We start from the raw sequence: 26,233 nt of genomic DNA on the forward strand, positions 1-26,233 counted from the left end.
TGAGTGGTGTGGTAATACTTCATCGTGTATTTCCTTCTTATCTTTTACATATGATGAACTCCAATAAATATTTCCTGGTAAACAGCAGCAAACATCTCATTAAGTGAATGGGCCTCAGTAATTCATACATGGCATCACGCAGCATGTCTACATTAGCCGCTCTCCGCAGGGCCCAGGCTGACAGCTGCTCTTGTTTGCCGCCTTGGGTTGAACTATAGGGCAGCTTCTATCGGGAGATTATCGGCTCAGACACAAATCCGTACTGCAGGTGACTCTGTACAGAGCACGGAAGGCTTCCAGGCCTTAACAAGCAGCAAGTGTCTACTCTACGTAAACAAATCATAAGGAAACTAGAGGAAAAATTGAAGATGGCATTTATTCCACCTGGAGAACTGGATATTAAGCAGGCAGTCCCCCACAGCAAGGGCTAAACGGGGCTCCCTCCTGGTGCTAGATCATGTTACTATGCCATCCTTGTAACAGAATTGATTTAGGCCTCTTCCTCCATAGGCCCCAGGGCAATGGCCTTGGGTTCCTTTTTAATATGTAAACCCTCTTGCATTATGAGTGCAAATGTAAATGCTCAACACAAGTGGTTGGCAACTAATGGGGGTTCTAGAATTTGGGTGGCGATTGATGGAGGTCCCAGGAATCGGACACCCACCAGTCTAGCAGTTATTACTTATCCAGTGAACAGGTTATCATTTATTACTAGAATAGGTGTGACTGCAGTTAACCCTAAAATTACATCCTTGTTTTACATCCACGAAGCTCTAGGAGGTTTAATTGAGTGTTTACACTATAAGGTTATTGAGGGGATTGTCTCTGACGCTGCACTATTTAAATTATGGTTCATGTGGGCAGGAGATGAGTACTAGGGGTGTAGTTATAGCAATATATAGGTAGCAGGAATAGTGCCTGAGAGGAGAAGAAGGACAAAGACTCTTCTGCCACATAAGAAGAAACCAAAATGGCACATGGTAGGGTGGTTTTAGATATTGCACTTAATACTACAGTGAAGGAAAAAAGTATTTGATTTTGTACATTTGACTGCTGACCAAGAAATGATCAGTCTATAATTGTAATGGTTAGTTTATTTGACAACAAAAATAACAAAAACAACAAAAATGTGTTTCAAATACGTTGTCAATGGAATTGCATTGATCCGTATTTGTTCATCTATCATTGAGTAAGATTTCTGGCTCCAGGTATACAGTTATACAGGTAACAAGCTGGGATATGTAGCCATCACTTAAAGACAATGCTCCTGGCAGCTGGGACCATAGTCCCCAAGAAAACAATTGGTAACACACTACCCTCTGAGGGACTGAAGTCCCTCTCAATAAAGCACAGGTCAGGCCCATCTGAAGTTTGCCAATTAATTTCTAAATCATTCAGATGATCAATGTCAAACATAGTTCTTCTGTACGGAACACCGGGTCAATACTTATAAGGGATAAACAATTCTCAAATACAATGTGGTAGATATGCATAGAAAGAGCCCAGGCGGCACTGCTATATACCCTATTGCCTAATACGTAAAAGTATGGGTCGGTAAGCAGGCTGTAGGGCAGAAGTATTTAGGGTAGTGGTCCGGAGGTGCTGGGGAATTATGTGAGTAATAACATGAATTAGTAAAAATTTGTGTAAATGCACCACAAAGAACCCCACACTCACTGCTACACTGATGACTTCACATTCCAATGAGCGCCCCAAGTCGCCCCTCTGAGCGCCCCAAGTCGTTCCTGCAGCCTCATCCGGTCCGTCCAGCATTGGAATGTGAAGTCGTCAGTATAGCGGTGAGTGTGGGGTTCTTTGTGGTGCATTTGCACTCACTTTTACTAATTCAATGTGGTAGATAGTTCAACTCAAATTGTATTATGATATGCATGGTTGATTATGAGTTTTTTGGCAATACCTACAATAAAGAGTTAAATGGCAAAGTTAGCTCCTCTACATCCGTAGACAAGTAAGTAGATAACAGGATGACAAGTTACCTATAATTCCGGTGTATGCCATCAGACAAGCTGCATGGTTCTCCCGTGCACATCCGGTCACAGACTGCACTGAGGGCTCACAGTCCATTTGAAAGGCGGCCAACCGGGACCTGACCGGAGAAAATAAGAAGAAGACATAAACATTCCCGGAAAAACGTATCCCACATAGACAAGGCAAAGCAACACACGGATACAAAATGCATTCCCTCCATACCGACGGCCCCATGTAACCCACAGCACATTGCTCTTTAAGTAATGAGGAGGCAGCCGGGCCGTGTGTCTTGTACGGGGGCCATATGTCTTGTTCTATAGAGTAATGCTGGGAACAATGACACATTCTGAATGTATCGCTTTATTTATAGAGCACAGTGCTGATATATAGATCCAACCAGGAGCCATACATAAACCGCGGCCTGTACTATAACTGTGGTCACAGTATGAGCTGTCATGTAGTAAAAGAGCATTTTCTTCCCTGGAAAAAAAAGTTGTAGCAAATATAGTCTTGTCGAGTTTCTAACAAAAAAATTCAGCTTCCTACTAGCTGGGAAAGTGGAAGGAAAACCAGTATGGCCACCATTACGACTTTCTTAAAGGACATGGCAGTTGTGCTAAACAGCGATAAATCCAATAAACTCATATGGCGGAATTAGGCACATATGCCATTCAGATGTCTAGGAAAGACGCAAGACAACTAGTATGGCAACCATTAAATTTTTACTCAAACTCACAGCTAATTTTACTAAGCAGCCATAGATTTCATGGTCCCATATGGCTGTTTAGTTGGCACACATAACTTTCATATTTATAGGAAAGCTAGGTGACAAAAGTCCCCATTTAGCTGGGACAATCCCACTATCTGGTCCATAAACAGGGTGGGGTTAATGTATTCCCCACCCAAAAGTGTGTGGACCAATGTGTTTTGGGTTGTCTCCAGGTGGGGTCGGGGCAAGACATAAATGTCCTCTTCTGGCCTCTAAAATGTTGGTAACTATGCATTTCATAGCCATAATGGCAGCCACATTGGACTTTCTGGAAATATGGTAGATTAAATTGGAAACTTGACAAGAGAAGACGACTCAAAGATTCGGGAAAACTTCAATAGATGTCAATAGAGAGAGAGAGAGCTAGCTGAGGACAACACCCCTATCTCTCATGATAGCTCCTGAAATGGAACAATGACTTATCAGACATGTATGTCCTGTATTGTCCCATATGGGAATTCTTTAAAGGGAACCTGTCTTTATTTTCATGCTGCCTAAATACAAGTCATCTGGGTGTTCCCAAGTGGCTTCTCCCTGACCTACAGATCTTGATTAATAGATGTTTCACCTATCAGGAACAGATCTATCAATAAAGGTTGGTGGGCCAGAGAGAAGCTGCCAGGGTCAACCCTGTTGACTCGTGGTTCGGCAAGCATGAAAGTGATGACATATTCCCTTTAAAGTTTTTCTTGCAGCCATTTAAAGCAAAACAATCTGATAAAGTGTTATCTAGGAAAAAATAAATAAAAAAATAAAACTGTGTATCCCTGTTCTAGGGACCAGGGCCCTTTAAGAAGCAAGAGATAGTGGTTTCACAATATCCAATATCTGCTGAAGACAATGCAGAAAGAAAACTGATCCTGAGGCATAACGTGATCATTGGAGAAATATCGCAAGGGGTCCCAGAAGAGGAAATGAGATTTGTATCCTTCTGTGGAGTCTACGAGGAGTAACCGGTTATGACAGCGGCTCGACACACATAGATAAACTGGCCTAATCAGGTTTTCTAGGACACGATTTGGAGAGAGGAGATAATGTGTGAACACCGTTCGATAGAAATGAGATTTCTCTGCAGTCTTGTTGCTGGTTCACGATAGTGCTGGAAATTTTTCAAGGACTTGTCATGGGGGGGGGGGGGGGGCAATGGGCAAGATTGAGGTAGGCTTTCCTATCACATAGGCATCGTGAACATATTACCTAACTCTGTGGACATTCCGCCGGATGCGGACACGTGTTGTGTCGTCTTTGCTAAAACATAAAAGCAAATGTCCAACAAAAAGGACACAACCTGACCATTTGCAAGTAATTATAGGGGACACACAGGGTAGACATGTACTCTATGCACTGGGCACTAGGGAAGGGGAAACAAGACACTCTTAGGGCCCTTTTACATGGGCAGACGGATGCAGGATAACTAGTGCCGGTCTCTGCGCTCTACTACTTTTTAGGGTGCGTTCACATGCTCTTTGTTTTTGTGGTTTTTCCGCTGCGTATTTGAAAGGGGCGGGCTCTTCTCGGCTGCCCATAGCAGATTTTCCACAGAGGAATTTACGCTGCAGAAAATCCGCCGCAGTCACTACTGACTTCAATGGGTCTTGCGGCGGATTTTACCGCAGTGTAAATTCCTCCGTGGAAAATCTGCTGCGGATAGCCGAGAAGAGCCCGCACCCTTTCAAATACGCAGCGGAAAACCCGCAAAAACAAAGAGCGTGTGAACGCACCCTTAAAAGGCTTTGTCAATCGTTCGGCCGACAGTGATAATTTATGTGGCCGCACAAAAATGCTGGTCCTTCTACAACAGCCGATTAAGGGGGAACAAGTCTTCCCAGGAACACTCATTTTCCCCATAATTGGCCTGTGTAAAAGGGCTTTTATACCCAATTCAACCCAGTGAATTGAATCTTAGCTAAAGGTGGAAAACCTAACCGCAACCTTGGGCCCACAATCTCCATGGTCTCTACTCCGCTTTGAGTTTCTTTATAAAGTATATTCTTTACCACTCTGCTAAGAAATCTGAAAAAAAAAAAATAATACCCAGAAAGGTATCTTAAAGGGGTATTCCGACCAAAGACATCTTACCCCCTATCCAAAGACGTGATGTCACACCACGTCCCCTTCATTCATGTCTATGGGAGGGGGCGTGACGGCCGTCACGCCCCCTCCCATAGACATGAATGGAGGGGGCGTGATGTCACGTCTCCAGTCCTGAAAATACAGTGGTTTCCGAGACTGGAGCAGCGGGGGGTCACAGCGGCGGGCAACCCGCGATCAGACATCTATACTTTGGATAGGTGATAAGATGTCTATGGCAAGAATACCCCTTTAATAGTATTTGGAAGACACTTTTGTGTAGTTATAGCTTTTAAATATGATCTGTGTTTTTTATAACTTTTCTAATTCAAAATTATGTCATATACTGTACAAAAATACATTTAAAAAATAAAACAGTACTTTACCTATTTTATTACCTCTGCCCCCAACTTCATGAACATACAAGATTAAAGGGGTTGTCCAGGAAAAAACTTTTTTTTATATATCAACTGGCTCCAGAAAGTTAAACAGATTTGTAAATTACTTCTATTAAAAATCTTAATCCTTTCAGTACTTATGAGCTTCTGAAGTTTAGGTTGTTCTTTTCTATCTAAGTAATCTCTGATGACACGTGTCTCGGGAACCGCCCAGTTTAGAAGAGGTTTGCTATGGGAATTTGCTTCTAAACTGGGCGTTTCCCGAAACACGTGTCATCAGAGATTACTTAGACAGAAAAGAACAACCTTAACTTCAGAAGCCCCTAAGTACTGAAAGGATTAAGATTAATTTAATAGAAGTAATTTGCAAATCTGTTTAACTTTCTGGAACCAGTTGATCTATTAAAAAAAAGTTTTTCCCTGGAATACCCCTTTAATTTTGCCATACCTTTCTAAGTTCTTTTTTTTGCTAACACAGTCATAGTTTTTAACCTCCAGAATTACCATATCCCTCATAAGCCGGGGACTTTTTTTTATTTTTTCAAATCACAAACAAATTATTAGTACTTTGGCTTGGCATAAAAAAAAAATAGTCTAAAAAAGGAACTGTTATCTTTACTATACTCTTCTGCAACGCCAAAAATAAGCATATAATATCATATTCAGACTTAAAGTGAATGGGTCACCTAGATTTTTTTTTTTACTGGTTTGGGCTGGACATAAGTTCTTTTTACTAATCTGTTTCTATTTTCTCATTGTAATTTTTTTAAATATCATTTTTATATCATTTTTTATAGATTATTGTGGGGCTTCCAAATTGCCTGAGCAGATTTTAGACTGGAGCACAATAGACTGGAGCTCACCCTATTCACTTCTATGGGTGACTTTTGTAGGTATGCTCTGTGACCAGACATGAGAATCACCTGATCTCATCTTTACACTGGTGTCACCTTTCACTGTAATCCTATCTGTGATGAGAAAGAGACTGCTGGGAAGTGATCTGTACAGAACAGAAAGTCTCATCTTAGTTTCAGGTGTGGTGAACCAGGAGAGTTGTGGTGTCTGGGGTGTTGTGGTGATGTAAGTGCAGGGTCTGGTGGTATTATCCCTTAGATGTCGTGATGCCAGGGTGAGGTTTCCTTAGTGTTAATGGTCCTACCGCCAACCCTCCCAGAAACGGTAGGGAAAATAACTGAATGTCCACAGCAGACTTTATAAATAAACTTAAGAATTTTACTTGAAGATTTTATGCAACAGTCTCTATACATAACAGTCTCTTAAGAGGTAACCGGAATGCAGGTTCCTCATAGGTTTTGCTGGGACTTTGAAGCAATGAGCTTTGATGCAGGCCACTGTGCTACTAATTAAAATATTTTAGTTGGTAGTAGTCACACGGGATTTGGTAGATTGAGCGTTGTAACTCACGGTTTAGTGGCTGCAGGATTCTTAGGCTTTGGGCCTAGATGAATTGAGATTTCTGTTGAGATGTTTGTGCTTCTTTAGTGTCCAGGTCTCAAGAGAGAGAATTTAGTGGCTACAGCTCTTTATATAATAAGGGGCTGGACTAAGCTCATTGGTCAGCAAAGTCCTGAATCCAGTGAACTCTGGGTATCTCACATGATCCTGGAAGGTCCTTGAACAATAGTACAATACATCTGTACACCACGTGACCCCGGAAGGTCCTAATTATCTATACAACCATTATAATAGATCACATGACCCTACCCGGGTCCTATACATATATTTCCTATACATTAATATTACCTATATATATATTGAACAATATACAGTTCATATGAGGTGACCAGGGGTAAGCCCTGCAGTAGAGCCCTATGGAAATGAAGGGACTGGCTGAGGGGGACTTTAGATAGGGACAGGACCAGGTCCTGTACTGGGATACCACACAGGCCTAGTGGCCATTATGAAAATTGCAAGATTTCAGGGTTATTATATAATACAGTTATCAAAATGAAAAATAAGAAAAACCAAAACCTATATATAAACTGTGTATATATATATATATATATATATATATATATATATCATAAAATGTTACAGTATGTTGCAACATTTTATGATTTGCATCACTGGACTAATACGGTTACTCAAATTTAAGATATATATATATATATATATATATATATATATATATATATATATGGTTTCTCTTTAAATATCAAAAATGGTGTTTAAATAGAAAAAATTTATATATATATATTGTTACCATAAAACTTGATTTAAAAAAATAGTAAATTTTCCGATGACACATTTCCATTAAGCTGACCAAGTAACTATGCTAAATAATGTTATTATGTGCAGATAGTGAACTAACCAAGTGTCCCATAAAATTCATTATTAATCAATATTACTGACTCCATTCCAGCTTGATCATCTACAGAAATCTCCTGACAAGCTCGATCCATCTGAGATAACATTCCCATCAGGGTGGACAAAGATTGTCAACATCTTCCAATAGGAGAAACAACGCTCTGACAGGTTGGATATTTAACCAGAGATGACTTCTAGTAAAATCACATGAACACATGGCTGCTCTGTACATCCAGGTTTATGAGGGAGCTGTTCGGCCAAAGGGGCCACAGGGTTAGGTCATGGTTGGTACAGGACAAAAAAAAATTGCTCCCTGGTACCAAAGCCTAAAAATGATAGATTATCGTCAGAAGGTCCAAACAAGGTCCACAATGCCAACAATAATCTAATGTCTATAGATTGTTTATCTGGAGGACAGTGTCTTCCACTGAGAAAAACAAAATTCATCATGTTGGCTTTTTAAGACGCACCAGTTTGTGGTCAACCAGAATACACATGAAACCAAAAGGTATCTCCTCCTAATGGCCCATTCTTAATTTTTTTTTATTTCTTTATCTGACTTAATTTCACACTAAAGGATTCTTTACCTACAAATTCCTTTACCTATAGAACATAGAATGTGGCCAGACAACCCTGGGGTCCTTCAAATGCAATGAAAGGCTGCCCCTCTCAATCTCTCTTAAATGCCACAACCAGTGTTGTTCTTGGCACAGAAAGGGTTTACTCTACAATAATGCCTTTGCCCCAAACCTGTGATGATGATACTGTCCGTCGCCTACGACAAGCATCCATGACATACTGTATATCTCCAAGTGGTGAAATATGTACACACTCTCATTTCTTACAATCGTGAAGACTCTAGGAAAGGCTTCAGGTGGAGATGAGCGAATCGAATAGGACGCAGTCGAATTCGTTACGAATTTCATGAAAAATTCGATTTGGACTGAATCCGGACTTCGACTCGATTCTAAATAACAAATTTCTTCATTGGCGACACCCCTGTGATCGTACTGTATAATGTATAGATGTGAGCGGCTTTCTCCTGCGCTCGCATCTCTGCAATAGATAGGACGATGGCATCGGGTGTCAGGAGTGATACCCGCTGTGATCTGTCCTTAACTGCAGGTACTACTGCTCCCAACATAGAGCACACTCTGCAGGGATGTAAGTGCAGGGTCTGGTGGTATTAACCCTTAGATGCCGTGACGCCAGGGTGCGTTTTCCTTAGTGTTAATTGTCCTACCACCAACCGTCCCAGAAACGGTAGGGAAAATAACAAAATGTCCACAGCAGACTTTATGAATAAACTGAAGAACTTTACTTGAAGATTTTATGCAACAGTCTTCATACAAAACAGTCTCTTAAGAGGTAACCGGAATGCTGGAAGCTGTAGTACCTGCAGATCACAGTGAGTGTCACTCCTGACACCCGATGCGATTGTCCTGTATAATGTATAGATGCGGCCGGGCACTCTTCTCTGGTCCCACTGTAGTATGAGTATATGCCATATATATATACCTATTATTCATATTTCCCGCAGAGAGATGTGATTGGTTGGAACCATCTGGCCAATCACAGCTCTCTGCGGGAAATATGAATAAGTGATGTGAATTCTATTCACATCACTGGGTGGCCGGAGTATAGTGCAGAGATTCGAGTGCCGGAGAAATCGGCTCCATCTCTGCAATAGATAGGACGATTGCACCAGGTGTCAGGAGTGACACCTGGGGCGATCTGTCTATTAGTACAGGTACTACTACTCCCACCCTGGAACAGAGAATAGAGAAAAAAAAGTGAAACACACACACACTTTATTAAACACAATATTAAAATACATTACGTTACTAATAAAAAATGTAAAATAATTAATTATAAAAAATATATTATATTTACATTTAAATGACTCCTTTCTACATCTTTATTATTGTTAGCTACATTTTTAGGTCCCTGCCGCTCCCGAAAATTGAAAGGCAATAAAAAAAAAAATGTTAAACAGGGATTAATTTATGTGGGCAGGGACCTAAAAATGTAGCCGACAATAATAGAAATGTAGAAAGGGGCCATTTAAATATATTAAGAATATATTTTTTATAATTCATTTTTTAAATATTTTTATTAGTAACTAGCTGAGTAACTGGCGTTGCCCGTTTTTTCCTTCCTAATCCTTGTTGGGGAGGAAAATAAACAAAGGAGGAAGCTTTTGACTTCATATCCCGTCCTCTCCTATCCCAACCCCATATCCTGTCCTCATATCCAGACCTCCTATGCCATCATCATATCCCAACCTCATATCCCGTCCTCACATCTCGTCCTCATATCCCGAACTCTTATCCCGTCCTCCTATCCCGACCTCCTATCCTGTCCTCCTATCCCGTCCTCCTATCCCGTCCTCCTATCCCGTCCTCCTATCCTGTCCTCCTATCTCGACCTCCTATCTCAACCTCCTATCCCGTCCTCCTATCCCATCCTCCTATCTCGACCTCCTATCCCGACCTCCTATCCCGTCCTCCTATCTCGACCTCCTATCCCGTCCTCCTATCCCGACCTCCTATCTCGACCTCCTATCCCGTCCTCCTATCCCGTCCTCCTATCTCAACCCCATACATATATACACACATACATACATGCACACACACGTTGAGTTTTATATATATATATATATATATATATATATATATATATATATATAGATGTATTTTAATATTGTGTTTAATAATGTGTGTGTATATGTGTCTTTCACTTTTCTTCTCTCAATTTTTTCCATCTTTTAGGTAGTACTACTTTTTAGGTAGTACTACTACTCCCAGCATGGGCACTGATATTACTAGATAGGTAAATTACTTGAGATAACTTCACAGTCTAAGCATAGCATATACTCATGGCATAATTCACACTGGTCTTACGTTTGAATTCAAAAGTAGAAGTATTCACAGTCACTGTTGGTGAATTTTAAGTAAGTAAGTGATAACCTAATCTGAATGGTTTTTTTTATGTTTTTTTTTGCTATTTTTTACACAATATTGCAATTTTTATACTAGCATAATAAAAGCTACCGTATTTTTCGCCTTATAGGACGCACCGGCGTATAAGACGCACCCAATTTATAGGTGCAAAATCTAAAAAAATAAAGATTTTGAACCCAATAGTGGTCTTTAACCTGCGGACCTCCAGATGTTGCAAAACTACAACTCCCAGCATGCCCGGACAGCCAACGGCTGTCCGGGCATGCTGGGAGTTGTAGTTTTGCAACATCTGGAGGTCCGCAGATTGAAGACCACTGCATAGGAGGTAATACTCACGTGTCCCCGCCGCTCCGGACCCGTCACCGCTGCCCTGGATGTCGCTCCATCGCTGTCGCCGTGTCCCCGTTGCTCCGGAACGTCTCTGCTGCCGGCCGGGTATCCTCGCTCTCTGTCGCCGCCATCACGTCGTTACGCACGCCGACGCACGTACGCGACGAAGTGATGACGAGGAAGGAGAGTGCCGGCCATACAGGGGATCCCTGAACGGAGAAGACACCGAGGAGGCAGGTAAGGTCCCTCCCGGTGTCCTGTAAGCACTAACCCGGCTTTTCAGTCGGGCTGTTCGGGACCACCGCGGTGAAATTGCGGCGGTCCCGAACAGCCCGACTGAACAACCGGGTTAGTGTCACTTTCCCTTCAGACGCGGTGGCCAGCTTTGATCGGCGCGTCTGAAGGGTTAATACAGGGCATCACCACGATTGGTGATGTCCTGTATTAGCCGCGGGCCCCGGCCGTTGATGGCCGCAGGGACCGCCGCGATAGGGGTGTATTGGGGAAGAAAAAGTTTTGGGGAAGAAAAAGTGCGAAAAATACGGTTAGTTTTAAGGTTCCCTGTACAGTCACTATTTTTCTATAACTTTTTCTGGAGACCTAATTTACCTATCTATTAATATCAGTGCTCAGTATTAGTACAGGTACTACAGCTCCCATCATGGAACAGTCTGTTCCATGCTGGGAGTAGTTGTACTACCTAAAAAAAATTTAAATATAGAGAAAAAGAGTGAAACACACACACACACACTTTATTAAACACAAAATTAAAACACATTACTAATATATAAAAAAAATTATTATAAAAAATATATTATTTTTACATTTAAATGGCCCCTTTCTAAATTTTTATTATTGCCGGCTACATTTTTAGGTCCCTGCCCGCCCACATAAATTGATCCCTGTTTAAAAATTTACATTAACATTTTTTTTTTGTCTTTCAATTTTCGGGGCCATTTAAATGTAAAAATTATATATTTTTTATAATTCATTTTAATTTTTTTTTAGTAATGTATTTTAATATTGTGTTTAATAAAGTGTGAGTGTTTCACTTTTTTTGCCTCTATTTTTTATGTAGTATTACTACTCCCAGCATGGAACAGACAGATCACAGCAGGTATCACTCCTGACACCCTATGCGATTGTCCTTTCTATTGCAGAGATGGAGCGGCTTTCTCCTGCCCTCGCATCTCTATAGAATTCACATCACTTATTCATGTTTCCAGCAGAGAGCTATGATTGGCCAGATGGTTCCAGCCACTCACAGCTCTCTGCGGGAAATATGAATAATAGGTATATCTACAGCATATACTCATACTACAGTGGGCCTAGAGAAGAGTTGCCAGCAGCCCGCATCTATACATTATACAGGACAATCGCATCAGGTGTCAGAAGTGACACTCACTGCAGTCTGTCTATTAATGCAGGTACTACAGCTCCCAACATGAAGCAGAGTGTGCTCCATGTTGGGAGCAGCAGTACCTGCAGTTGAGGACAGATCACAGCAGGTATCACTCCTGACACCCGATGCGATCGTCCTATCTAGATGCGAGAAAGCTGCCCACATCTATACATTATAAAACTATTGCAGTAGGTGTCAGGAGTGACACCCGGGGCGATCTGTCTATTAGCACAGGTACTACTACTCCCATCATGGAAGAGTCTGCATTTTTATGCTGGGGATTGCCCCTAGCAACAGACCACAAGGGCAGGATCTGCTCCCCCAGTATAAATGCACAACTGCATTTGGGGTTGACCTCAAGCCATTTGAGACCACTTCTTTGTAGTAGTAGGACTACCTAACAAATGTAAAGAAAAAGAGAAAAAAAAGTGAAACACACACACTTTATTAAACACATTATTAAAATACATTACTAATAAAAATTTGCAGAGAAGTTATTCGGATCAAATCAATTTATTTATTTTTTTTTATTCGGAGAATCGGCATCTCATCTCTAGCTACAGGGATCTGGGTGGTAGAGGACCCAAGGACAAATGCCATCTCAATAGTGCAACCCTGTGATCACGCTATCAAATACTGTGATACATTTCCCAGACAGAGCTTCTGATCAGATGCAGTATCAACAGGGGCATAGCTGCAGAGGGGCCCTGGTGCCTAAGGGGGCCCCAAAGCACTTCTTCCCCATAAGAGACTAGTATTATAATTGACAAATGGGGCCCTGTTGTTGATTTTGCATCAGGCCCAGAAGCTACAAGCTACGCCTCTTAGTATCAGTTTGGTGACTGTCCTAATATGACTTGTCCCCCTAGGCTGGGGCTTACAAATGAGACGTAGATGTAAATCCTTATTAGGTTTCCACCATATAATCGGAAGCTTTTGGGTGTTTCTTCCCGAGAGTAGTGTCATGCAATCACTCCTCTGTGGCCAACCATCTCTCACCTAAGTTCCCATCGGTCAGATGTTAGTCAATGCTGAGCATAGTCAAGAAAGAATAGATACATTATGTCTCTTAGGCCTCTTCGCATCTACTGTCAGAAGATCTATGACATGTTCCATGATGGATATTGACTTGCTGCCTCTAGTACTCGCCACCTAATCACTCATGGTTGTTGCCATTATGAGTCTTATAGCGCCTCTAAGCCGACGCTTTATTGGACTTTAACTCAAGGACCTTTAAAATCCTCGGGAGAATATTAAATGTCAGGAGCGAACTGATAATTAAAAAGTATGGCGCTTCTCTCCAGCGCTGTACGGTAATATGGAGCTCACGTCTGGTGTGGTAAACCGTAGCATGGCAAGCAGGACACGCTGAGAGTTGTAGTTATTGAGTCGTCTAGTACAAAAAATCCTAAGGGATCTGGATTTTATATGATTTTATTTCATATTGCAAGTCGTTCCTTTTTTAAATTTATTTATTTTTTATTGTAAGACTTATAGAGCAGAATATGAATGACAAGATTAACCCCTTATCGCTAAATTGTATTAAGATTTCTCTCCCCCCCCCCCCCCACACACACACACTCATAATACCGTATTTTTTATTTTTCTACTGAAAGATAAATGAGAGCTAATTTTTTTGCAGGACAAGTGGCACTTTCTAAAAGAACCCTTTATTTGACCATCTAATGCATCATAAATCCAGAAAAAAAAAAACTTGTGCAAATTGTGCTATTTTTTAGCGTGGGGCGATAATTTCTTCAATCAATTCAAAACAAAGCCACATTTGTATTGTTTTTGTTTTGTTTTAACATATTACATTTTTTTTTTATTGGGGGCATTTTTTTTAACCCCTTAAGGACTTAGGACGTACCTGTACGTCCTAAGCCCGCTCCCGGTGTTAAAAACTGGGTCACGCCGTGACCCCGCATCACACCGGGTCGGTCTCGGCTGCTAATCATAGCCAGGACCCTGGGTTAACAGCGCGCGGCATCGACCGCGCGCTGTTAACCCTTCAGACGCGGCGATCAAAGTTGACCGCCGCATCTGAAAGTGAAAGTAAATGCTTCCCGGCAGCTCAGTCAGGGACATCGCGATAAAATTGCAGGCAGAGGTCTCCTTACCTGTGTCCGCGGTGTCCGATCGGGGTTTGATTGCTCCAAGCCTGAACTACAGGCTTGAGCAATCGAGCCCCTATCTCGCTGATCCGTGCAGAGCTATGGCTCTGCAGGGATCAGCATAGGAGATCAGTGTGTGCAGTGTTATAGGTCCCTATGGAGCTATAACACTGCAAAAAAAAAGTGAAAAAAAAAAGTTAACAAAGGCCATGTAACCCCTTCCCCAATAAAAGTTCAAATCACCCCCCTTTTCCCATAAAAAAAACTGTGTAAATAAAAATTAACATATGTGGTATCGCCGCGTGCGTAAATGTCCGAACTATAAAAATATATAATTAATTAAACCACACGGTCAATGGCGTACGCGTAAAAAAAATCCAAAGTCCAAAATAACGTATTTTTGGTCTCTTTTTATATCATGAAAAAATGAATAAAAAGCGATCAAAAAGTCCGATCAATACAAAAATTGTACAGCTAAAAACTCCAGATAACGGTGCAAAAAATGAGCCCTCATACCGGCCCGTACGCAGAAAAATAAAAAAGTTATAGGGGTCAGAAGATGACAATTTTAAACGTATAAATTTTCGTGCATGTAGTTATGATTTTTTCCAGAAGTACGACAAAATCAAACCAATATAAGTAGGGTATCATTTTAATCGTATGGACCTACAAAATAAATATCAGGTGTCATTTTTACTGAAAAATGTACTGCATAGAAATGGAAGCCCCCAAAAGTTACAAAATTGCGTTTTTTCTTCAATTACGTCGCACAATGATTTTTTTTCCATTTCGCTGTAGATTTTTGGGTAAAATGACTGACGTCATTACAAAGTAGAATTGGTGGCACAAAAAATAAGCCATCATATGGATTTTTAGGTGCAAAATTGAAAGGGTTATTATTTTTAAAAGGTGAAGAGGAAAAAACGAAAGTGCAAAAACTGAAAACCCCTCAGTCCTTAAGGGGTTAAAATATATGCAATATATGCAATTTATCTCTGCATCTACAGTCATGGCCATAAATGTTGTCACCCCTGACATTTTTCAAGAAAATTAAGTATTTCTCACAGAAAAGGATTGCAGTAACACATGTTTTGCTATAGAAATGTTTATTCCATTTGTGTGTTGGAACTAAACCAAAAAAGGGAGGAAAAAAAAGAAAATTGGACATAATGTCACCAAACTCCAAAAATCGGCTGGACAAAATTATTGGCACCCTTAACATATTATTTGGTTGCACACCCTTTGGAAAAAATAACTGAAATCAGTGGCTTCCTATAACCATCAATAAGCTTCTTACACCTCTCAGCCGGAATGTTGGACTCTTCCTTTGCAAACTGCTCCAGGTCTCTCTTATTGGAAGGCGCCTTTTCCCAACAGACATTTTAAGATCTCTCCACAGGTGTTCAATGGGATTTACATCTGGACTCATTGCTGACACTTCAGAACTCTCCAGCGCTTTGTTGCCATCCATTTCTGGGGGCTTTTTAATGTATGTTTGAGGTCATTGCCCTGCTGGAAGACCCAAGATCTCGGACGCAAACCCAGCTTTCTGACACTGGGCTGTACAGTGCGACCCAAAATCCGTTGGTAATCCTCAGATTTCATGATGTCTTATCCACCATCCGGACTATCCTGCGTTGACACCTTTCATCAATTTTTCTCTTCCGTCCACGCCCAGGGAGATTAGCTACAGTGCCACGGGATGCAAACTTCTTGATAATGTTGCGCACTGTGGACAAAGGAAAATCCAGATCTCTGGAGATGGACTTGTAACCTTGAGATTGTTGAAAATTTTCCACAATTTTGGTTCTCAAGTCCTCAGACAATTCTCTTCTCCTCTTTCTGTTGTCCATGCTTAGTGTGACACACACAGACACACAATGAAAAGACTAAGTGAACTTCTCTCCTTTTTATCTGCATTCAGGTGTGATTTTTATATTGCCCACACCTGTTACTTGCCCCAGGTGAGTATAAAGGAGCATCACATGCTTGAAACAATTTTATTTTTCCTTAATTATGAAAGGGTGCATATAATTTGTTCAGCCCCTTTTTGGAGTTTAGTGAGAAATTATGTCCAATTTGCTTTTTTTCCCTCCCTTTTTTGGTTTAGCTCCAATATACACAAAGGGAATAAACATGTCAACCAATTGTCATCATTTGGAATAAGGTTAGCTGTGTTTGATATTTTTGGATGATAGTTGAAATGAAAAACATTTCATTCTGAAAAATGACATTTTTATTACACGTTTTGTAATAACACTGTTTTTGCACGTTGATGTAATTTCATTGTAGGCTGTGAGCAAGGGGGAGGAGGGGGGGGGGTCAAAAAGTTTCACTGCTTTATATATTATGTGGAATGTTCTGGAAGGTGGAAGGAGCCAGTCCAGGCTTGGCCTCATTTCCCCTAGAGGGAGGAAGTTCAGCTAGTTAGAGTGGGCCTTGAACCCGGGAATGTCTGCAGTATACAGAACCCTGGGACTGACTACACCCAAGCCCATCCTAAGTGAGACATTAAAAGGAGGAATTGAAGAGGAAGATAGAGAGAAAAGGTAAACAAACACTCCATTGCTGCACTAGGACCCTTAAAGGGGTACTCCGCTGCTCAGCAATTGGAACAAACTGTTCCAAATGCTGGAGCCGGCGCCGGGAGCTCATGACGTCACAAGCTCCCGGCACCGGCTCCAGCGTTTGGAACAGTTTGTTCAAAATGCTGAGCAGTGGAGTACCCCTTTGAGGGCTTTGGGCCAAGCCTAGGACCAACATTCTTCAGTTCTGAACACTTCTCAGGGTGTCTCCAGCCATTTACAGCCAATTATTGAATTTCTGCAACAACAATACTGTGCCTTCTGGCATGTAAAGGTTTTTTGGTCAGTAGAGACTAAGAAATTTCATTTCTACCAATGTGTATGGGGTTTACAGCATCTTCAGCTAGATACCCCATCAGGGTATCAGGGCATCACCAATTGTGTGGTCCCCTTCTTCACTGGTGTAGCCTATAGGCATTGGATCAATCCTGCTCTGTCCCCTACACTGCACTTCCCTCTGGGCAGCACAACACACTAGAAAAAAAACTATTAATTCCAATTTCTGCATGACCGGGACAACCATCTAAAGTAAATAAAGGTCTACCGGTGATGTCATGGAAGAGGACGATCGCACTGTAGACTTTAGCATTCCCAATCCTTGTGTCAGATAAAAGCTATCTGGAAAGTTTAGACACGTGCCCCTTCTTTTTGCTAAGCCTAAGACCAACCAGAGCTGTTTCCACTTTCTCCAAAGGCCACATTGAAGCTGTATGGTCTGCCTTTACGGTAAGTAGACTGTTGTGGAGAACCTAGGAACTGCTTATTTTAAGGTTCTGTACATAGAGAAAAATAACAGAAAAGGCATTACACATTGAACTGAAATAAGAATTCTTACTGGAAGGATGTAACCTACCTGCAAATGTAATCCCCCTTACAAGCGTCTAGTGGGGTGAGGCAGTTCGGCTTTTCTTTAGACTCATAAGAACAAGCCGGGACAATAGTTTGCCGCCTCCGCTCGGCACAAGCTGTGTCCTCACACGGGCAGAAGAGCAGTTCACTCGTATACTCAGCTGGAACTCTGTCAAAAAACTTCCTCAAGGCCTTGTGACACTTGGAACGGTTGCAAGAGTCAGTCCGTGCCATGGGACGTATACACAAGCCGACATACTCTGTTCGTAACTTTTGGCAGGTGGGATCCACGTTGCAGGCTTTTGCCGCATCCAGGCAACGATTGACTTGGGTGACTTCATTCTCAGACCCTGGAAAAAAGTTTACAAAATGAGATATGAACAAGATATATTTTAGAAATAATTGAATGAATTCTAAGAACATCTTGTACAACCCGGGAGCTCGATTGCAAGCCATTTTGCCTCATGCAAAATTAATGTTTTCTATTAAGAATCAAATATTAGCAAAGACGTCTGGTGGCAAAAGTAAGACCTCACAATGTGCGTCTAACTTCGGTTTCTCGTCTGTGAAATTAGATTTTTTGTACTTTTACTTTAATGTTTACTTCCAGTTACGACCAGGCCTCAAGTCCTACAGGAACGCATGGGAATGGAGTTCCTGCACTTTTTTCACAGCAGGAATACTATTCTCATTAGCAGGAGTCCTTCAGTGGAAGAGTTCCCACACTTTTTCCCCCACTTTTTTTCCCCAGGACTTGACCCCTGAGGCTGCCCGGTTGCCTACACAACCTTACATCGTTGGTTAGTTGGTAACGACTAGCTGACTCCCTGACCAGGTGACCACTACAAAGGAATAAGTACGGGATATCTGAGCTACTTTACACTAGACTGCTTCGCCCTGTTACTTAGTTTTGAGCAGGATTTAAGTAAGTTGTCTGCAAAATTAAAGAAAAACTTTAATGCATCATGTATTATAAAACACCTAATGGGTCCCGTAAAAATATAATATAACCGTGGAGCATCACCATAAAAAAGCAGTAAAGTAGCTACAATGATAAAAGACTATGGTGTCAGCACACATCCTCATGCTGGGGAAAGCTTGATGGGACATTGTATGTAGTCAGTGGAGGTAAAGCTTGGAGATAAGATTTAGGAACTTATCTTACGATACTTCATCGCTCTTTATTACAGATTCTTTATCTGGGCAGCACATTAACTCTATGCAACACGTCAATAAAACAGATTTGCAGCAGGGTCACAGTTATTCCATTGCGCAAAAAACCATTTCAGAAGGTGTCTTTGTAACGTGCTTGAATGGGCTTTAATGCCACCAGCAGTTGGATGGATATTATCTTTTATACTCCTCTACAAGTGGGCGGCTTTTTATAGATTAAAGGAGGTAACGCCAAAGGAACAGAGGACGTTCTTGTATATATATATATATATATATATATATATATATATCAAATCAATTGGGACAAAATGTGGTCACACGCATAGCTGCTGTTCGCCACTGACACATATTCTAAGACTGCAAACAGTCCTTCCCCACCACCAGACAAGATCCTCAGCACTCAATGGGTCAAAAGGCATCACACATGGCATGCATTGATGCAGATACTGTGTATGACAAAGCAACAAAACATCCCTCTCCCAAATGGTAGGTTTGGAATTGGTATTTTGGCTAAGCCTAGTTTGGCCTAGACGCTCCAGAGCCATCACTGGCTTGTCTGGAAAGCATTAGTATGGCCCGTCACCTGAAATAACCTGTATGAACAAGATGTATTAAACTAGCATTGACAAGATGTATGTAAACTACTTAATTCCTCTCCTCCAAGTTTAGTCACTTTCTTTTCAAACAACTTCCCTCCATTTGATAGCCTATGTGGCTTCTAACATGCGACACCATAGCGTTACGGTTCCATTTCAGTACCTGTCAAGCAGTATCACTCTTTTGTGGTACTGTGTTGGGCCAGGGAACCTGATATTCGGGTGCATAAAGCAAGTGCCAGAGAAAATTCTATGGAAGAGTGTCCTAGCTTGTGTGCACAAATAACAGTAGAACTCCAAGGTGTGGACGGGATAGACGGGCGCTCAACCACCAGGTAGAAGGGTAAAACGTTTATTCACCCATAATGCAACGCGTTTCACAGCACAGCTGCTTCATCAGGCATATGATGTCTGATGAAGCAGCTGTGCTGTGAAACGCGTTGCATTATGGGTGAATAAACGTTTTATCCTTCTACCTGGTGGTTGAGCGCCCGTCTATCCCGTCCACACCTTGGAGTTCTACTGTTATTTGTGCTATACCTAACAAGACGTGGAGTGGCTGCTGACACCTTAATTGTATTCCACACCTTTATCCATTGTTGCACTTGGTGGAGTGTAACCCATTGTGGTAAGCGCGATATCCACCTGAATCATTCCTTTGTGCAACAACGGTATCACACTATGGAGCGCTGTCTGTCTTTTGTTTTATTTAGCTTGTGTGCAGACATCATTTGTTCTGTACTATCCTGCTTGGAGGTGGCAGACTATTCCCAGGGACTTGAAAGTGAGTGGCCTGAGATAAAGGGACAGAAGCACAACCCCCCTCCCCCCCCCCATTGCCCCAGGGCTATTGCATGCCGTCATGGAACCTGCAAGCCTGCCACCCTTTGGAAGAGTGCCATCCAACGTGTGCCTCCCTCCACATCTACTCATACGGGACATATTATGATCTAATAGGGTATTTGTGAATCATCCCATAAGAGACGAACCCTAGTGGTTAGTAAATTGCTCCAAAGTTACCTACAAATGGGGTGGTATTATGGTGCGTTATTGTGTAAGAACCTGGACCCATCAGAGGAGACTAAAGAATACTGTTGGGGGCCCATACACCCCTTTATATTCTGCCTCTGTGGTAGAACTTTTTGAATTTGCAGTCTTATACATCAAACAAATTGTTTTTCTACCAGCTGTCTTGTTTTTCACAGCTGCTTAGTATTCGGCAGTACATGCTCTTCTCTGTAAGCGTCTGAAGGAGTCAGATATGACGGGGTCAGCATGACCCGGTACTTAGACATTAACCCGATCTCAATCACAAGTTTGGAGTTCGGACAACCTGACCACTTATGTACTGCAAAGCCACAGCTGAGCAGCAAAAAGTCTTCTTGACTCTGCTATAAGGGTATGTGTAATAGGAAGAACAACAATTGGAGCCCGGCTATTTTGTGGGACTTTTTAAGTGAACGCCTAATGGTTTCGAATGGAAAAAATTTTAATTAAAAAAGAACATTAAAATGTTGGAAATGCAGTAATTGTACCAGTTGTCAACAAACTAAAGTGTTCTGTGGAAAGGGCTATTTCAGCCCATTTCATGTCCTGACCCGGTGTAACAGCATGTTCCACGTTATATCCAGGTCAGTAAGAGAACAATGCTTAAAGGGGTACTCCCCTGGAAAACTTTTTTTTAAAATCAACTGGTGCCAGAAAGTTAAACAGTTTTGTAAATTACTTCTATTACATTTTTTTTTAACCCTTCCAGTACTTTTTAGGAGCTGTATACTACAGAGGAAATGCTTTACTTTTTAGATTTCTCTGATGTCATGACCACAGTGCTCTCTGCTGACCTCTGCTGTCCATTTTAGGAACTGTCCAGAGCAGGAGAAAATACCCATAGCAAACATATGCTGCTCTGGACAGTTCCTAAAATGGACAGCAGAGGTCAGCAGAGAGCAATGTGGTCATGACATCAGAGAAATCTAAAAAGTAAAGCATTTCCTCTGTAGAATATAGCCCCTAAAAAGTACTGGAAGGATTGAGATTTTTTAATAGAAGTGATTTACAAATCTAGTAACAAAGGTACGTGCGTGCACTCACCGCTTAACGGAGACTGTTCAGTATCGGAGTCCGGTCCACGGAAAGGCTGGATCACAGCATCGGTGCAGGCAGGTGGGCGCTCGGAGGCAGCCTCCGAGCGCCCACCTGCCTGCACCGATGCTGTGATCCAGCCTTTCCGTGGACCGGACTCCCATGCTGAACAGTCTCCGTTGAGCGGTGAGTGCACGCACGTACCTTTGTTGCTACATTTGTTGATACTTCACACTTTTCGTATGTGCACCCCGCAGGAGACGCATTTGTGGGCCACTGATGTCGTGCAGTATCCCCGTTGTTCAGGTGCAGTAACGCTGTAGTGTGCCCTCTCCTTTCCTGGTCTTTTTGAATTGATTTACAAATCTGTTTAACTTTCCGGCACCAGTTGATTTAAAAAAAAAAAAAGTTTTCAATGGGAATACCCCTTTAAATTGAAATTCCAGGCTTGAACAACCCTGAAAGTTTAACTCCAGGAAAGTTTTCATCACTAGCAAAAGTAAGATACCCATGTCATGTGACATACAAGGGGTATTATTTCTTTCCCTCTTGTCTCTAAAATGCATGGTTGCTCTGTTCACTATAGATCCTTAAAGGGGTACTCCGGTGAAAACCTTTTTTCTTTTAAATCAACTGGTGGCAGAAAGTTAAACATATTTGTAAACTACTTCTATTGAAAAATCTTAATCCTTCCAGTACTTATTAGCTGCTGAATGCTACAGAGGAAATTCCTTTCTTTTTGGAACACTGATGACATCACGAGCACAGTGCTCTCTGCTGATATCTCTGTCCGTTTTAGCAACCATACATAGCAGATGCATAGCAGATGCATAGCAGATGTATGCTAAGGGCAGCATGGTGGCTCAGTGGTTAGCACTGCTGCCTTGCTATGCAGGGGACTTGGGTTCAAATCCCACTAAGGACAACAATAAATAAAGCATTATTATTATTATAACAACGTCAGCAGAGAGAACTGTGCTTGTGATGTCATCAGAGAGCATTCCAAAAAGAAAAGAATTTCCTCTGTAGTATTCAGCACCTAATAAGTACAGGAAGGATTAAGATTTTTTAATAGAAGTAATTTACAAATATGTTTAACTTTCTGCCACCAGTTGATTTAAAAGAAAAAAGGTTTTCACTGGAGTACCCCTTTAACATCACAGGTAATAACTAGTGTTGCTCGCGAATATTCGCAATTCGAATTTTATTCGCGAATATCGCATATTCGCGAATTCGCGAATATTCGCGAATATAGCGCTATATATTCGTAATTACGAATATTTTTTTTTTTTTTCACAGTACACATCACAGTGATCATCCCTCTCTGCTTCCAGCTTATGTGGTGTAAGAAGGCTCTAATACTACTGTGTGAGACTGGTGTGCAAATTTTCGCATATGTGAAAATCTGCATATGATATATTTCGCATATGCGAATTTTAGTCTGTTAATTTTTGTATATGCAAATTTTCGCATATGTTAATTTTCGCACGTGCGAATATTCGCATATGCGAAAATAAAACGAGAACATTACGAATATGCGAATATTCGCGAATATGACGATTATTCGTCCATATATTCGCGAATATTCGCGAATTCGAATATGGCCTATGCCGCTCAACACTAGTAATAACAACTACTGCTGCATATTGCTAGGGTATACAGCCGAGGTTGCCTAGGTGCCACGTCCCTTCCTACTTTGCAGCTGTAGGTTAAAGCTTCACCTCACAGACTTGCCCTGTTTTCTGGTCCAATGGTCCAAATGCAGAGGGAACAATACATTTTTTTCCCCTTAGAGACAGAATCTTGACAGGGTTGAGTATGGAAATAGGAGTTGTTATTGTCCCTCTTAAAGGAGATATCCATTGAAAATTAACGTATCCCCTATCCACAGGATAGGGGATAAGTAACTGAACGGGGAGGGGTTAGACCGCCCCCGCAATCTCTGTTGATCCGACCCCCACCCTGCGATCTTCTGAACTGGCGCTCCATTCATTTCTATGGGAGTGCTGAAAAGACCCGAGTACAGCACTAGGGCATTATCGGCGCTCCCATAGAAATGAAAGGGGAGCGGGCAGTCTACCGGTAGACGACACATGCTCCTCACTGAGAGAGACGGGGTCCAGTCCCAGAGATGTTGGGAGGTCGCTGGGGATAGGGTATACTGTGTATAGGGGATAAGTTGATTTTCATGGGAGTGTTCCTTTAACTCTAGCATAAGGTTGTCCTGTGGCTGAGGAGCTCTCTGTCCAAGTATCTAAACTTTTATCTGTGTATAAACTGTATAGCTTGCCATTTCTTGTGTCACAATGCTACCTCTTGTAGAGAAGAAAGATATTCTGGATCCAGCAATTCCGTAAAACATCAAATTTTTTTTGTAATCCAAAACATTAAAATCTTCCAGACAAGCACTTACTGCACACCCCCTAGCCAGTGATACACTGAAACATGGACGCGTTTCGAGCGCATGCGCTCGAAACGCGTCCATGTTTCAGTGTATCACTGGCTAGGTGGTGTGAAGTGCTTGTCTGCAAGATTTTAATGTTTTGGATTACGAATAAATTTGATGTTTTCAGGAATTGCTGGATCCAGAATATCTTTCTTCTCTACAATACGTACCAGGCCAGGCTGAGGATCCGTGCAAGACCAGTGGGAGGTGAGCTGAAGATTTATTTTACCATTACAATGCTACCTCTGCATACACTATATTATTAAGTAAGTGCTAGGGTTACCATTCTGCTCTTCTTGGTCACATGACCTTCCTTCAAACTGGTTTCTATGTAGAAGCTGCTAGAAGGTTCTGAAGGAGCAGTCCACCAGGTCCAACCCTCTCTCCCTAGAGGGCTGCAACCAGTTAGTCTGGCCCTAGCCAGGTTAGTGTGCACATATGCCTGTCTGTCTCCCAAAACATACAAGGTTTAGGCCTCATTCAGTCTCTCTGATTCCAGTTAATGGATGTTGTGAAGCAAGTAACTAGGCCCAGGCTTTGTTAGTGTATCTATATCCAGTTACAGTTTCTACAGTTCACCCGATCAGCTCTAGGTTGGTCACGGAGATCACAACATGGTGCAAGGTTTGAGGAGCTTTACCCAAGACTGTCTCCAGTCCTCACCAAGAGGGCAATTCATCTCATACATCCTGTTCCTTCTCTGAGAGATAGAAGTGCCTAAACAGAAGAGGGAATAGCTGGGCATGGTCTCTTTTGCAAACACTTAAAGGGGTATTCCAGGCAAAATCTTTTTTTTATATATATTAACTGGCTCCAGAAAGATAAACAGATTTGTAAATTACTTCTATTAAAAAATCTTAATCCTTCCAAAAGTTATTAGCTTCTGAAGTTTTCTGTCTAACTGCTCAATGATGATGTCACGTCCTGGGAGCTGTGCATGATGGGAGAATATCCCTTGCATGATGGTAGAATATCCCCATAGGAACTGCACAGCTCCCGGGACGTGAGTCATCAGAGAGCAGTTAGACAGAAAACAACAACTCAACTTCAGAAGCTAATAACTATTGGAAGGATTAAGATTTTTTAATAGAAGTAATTTACAAATCTGTTTAACTTTCCGGAGCCAGTTGATATATATATATATAAAAAAGTTTCGGCCTGGAATACCCCTTTAACTATTTCTGGGTTTCAAGCCGAAGTTAAAGCTGGGTGGCTTACATGTCACTATCCTCTTTATCCTCCACCCTGCATAGCTGAAGATTTACATGGTGCATTTTCACGAAGCTCCTGTGGATGTAGATGTGGAAGGTCTCTAGGGGAAGAGGATCCAAACCGTTGTCGCGTCTGGTAGCCTCTTATCCCCTTTCTGCCCTTTATGGACTGACTGTCTCCATTTTTATTAGAATTAAACCTACCAACTCCCAACTTATGATATGTAAGAATTCAGAGCGAGAGTTAGAGTATGTTCACACGATGGAATGTCCATGCGGAATTCTGCAGAAATATTCCGCATGGACATTCCACTGCAGCAGAGTCTCATTGATTTCACGGTGGAATTTCCGTGGCAGATGTTTCTCCCAATTCCAGCTTCTACAAAATGAATAGTCTATCAGATTGCCCATTTCCGAGTGGTCCTAGTGACCTCCGGATTGGGCAAATGTGTGGAATGTCCTGTGCGGACATTCGGCACATTTTATGCCTTAGGGGTGAAGAAGTTACTTTTTGCTGAGAGTCTATGCTCCAGGGACATTCTCTAATATCTCCAATTGCTTGTTTGCTTATTTATATCCTCCTTATAAATAAGAAAAACTGTCCATAAAGCAAACAGTGAACCACATTGTAACATCCGCGCTCCGGCCAGACACGCTGGCTGTGAGCGCACTGTTATGTCCCTGCTGCCGGCGGGGCTGGGATTCACATAGCGGGACGCGCCCGCATGCGAATCCTAGCCCGTCACTCACCTCCCTGTCCTCGCAGCCCTGGTGCGCGTGCCCCCGCCTCCTAGGGTGCGCGCGCCAGAGCTCTCACTCTTAAAGGGCCAGTGCTCATTTAGTCAAGTGTCTACACCTGCACCCTGGTCCTTAAATATAAGCTCCTCCCTTGGTTCCCTGATGGATCTTTGGTTGTCTATTGCCATAG

General features: G+C 41.9%; 1 protein-coding gene across 2 annotated transcripts in view; it reads right to left on the reverse strand.

Moving 5' to 3' along the window:
- Positions 1-26,233, reverse strand: part of GFRA4 (GDNF family receptor alpha 4) — a 435,063-nt gene that overhangs the window by 9,438 nt on the left and 399,392 nt on the right. For both annotated transcript variants that reach the window (XM_056553308.1, XM_056553312.1), the window contains 2 exons: positions 17,802-18,147; positions 1,998-2,107 (listed from right to left, as the gene is read on the reverse strand). In XM_056553308.1, coding sequence (XP_056409283.1) covers positions 1,998-2,107; positions 17,802-18,147 — 456 coding nt within the window. The remainder of the gene's footprint in view (positions 1-1,997; positions 2,108-17,801; positions 18,148-26,233) is intronic.

This window comes from Hyla sarda, chromosome 1, assembly GCF_029499605.1.
Source record: "Hyla sarda isolate aHylSar1 chromosome 1, aHylSar1.hap1, whole genome shotgun sequence".
In the NCBI taxonomy this organism is placed as follows: Eukaryota; Metazoa; Chordata; class Amphibia; order Anura; family Hylidae; genus Hyla; species Hyla sarda.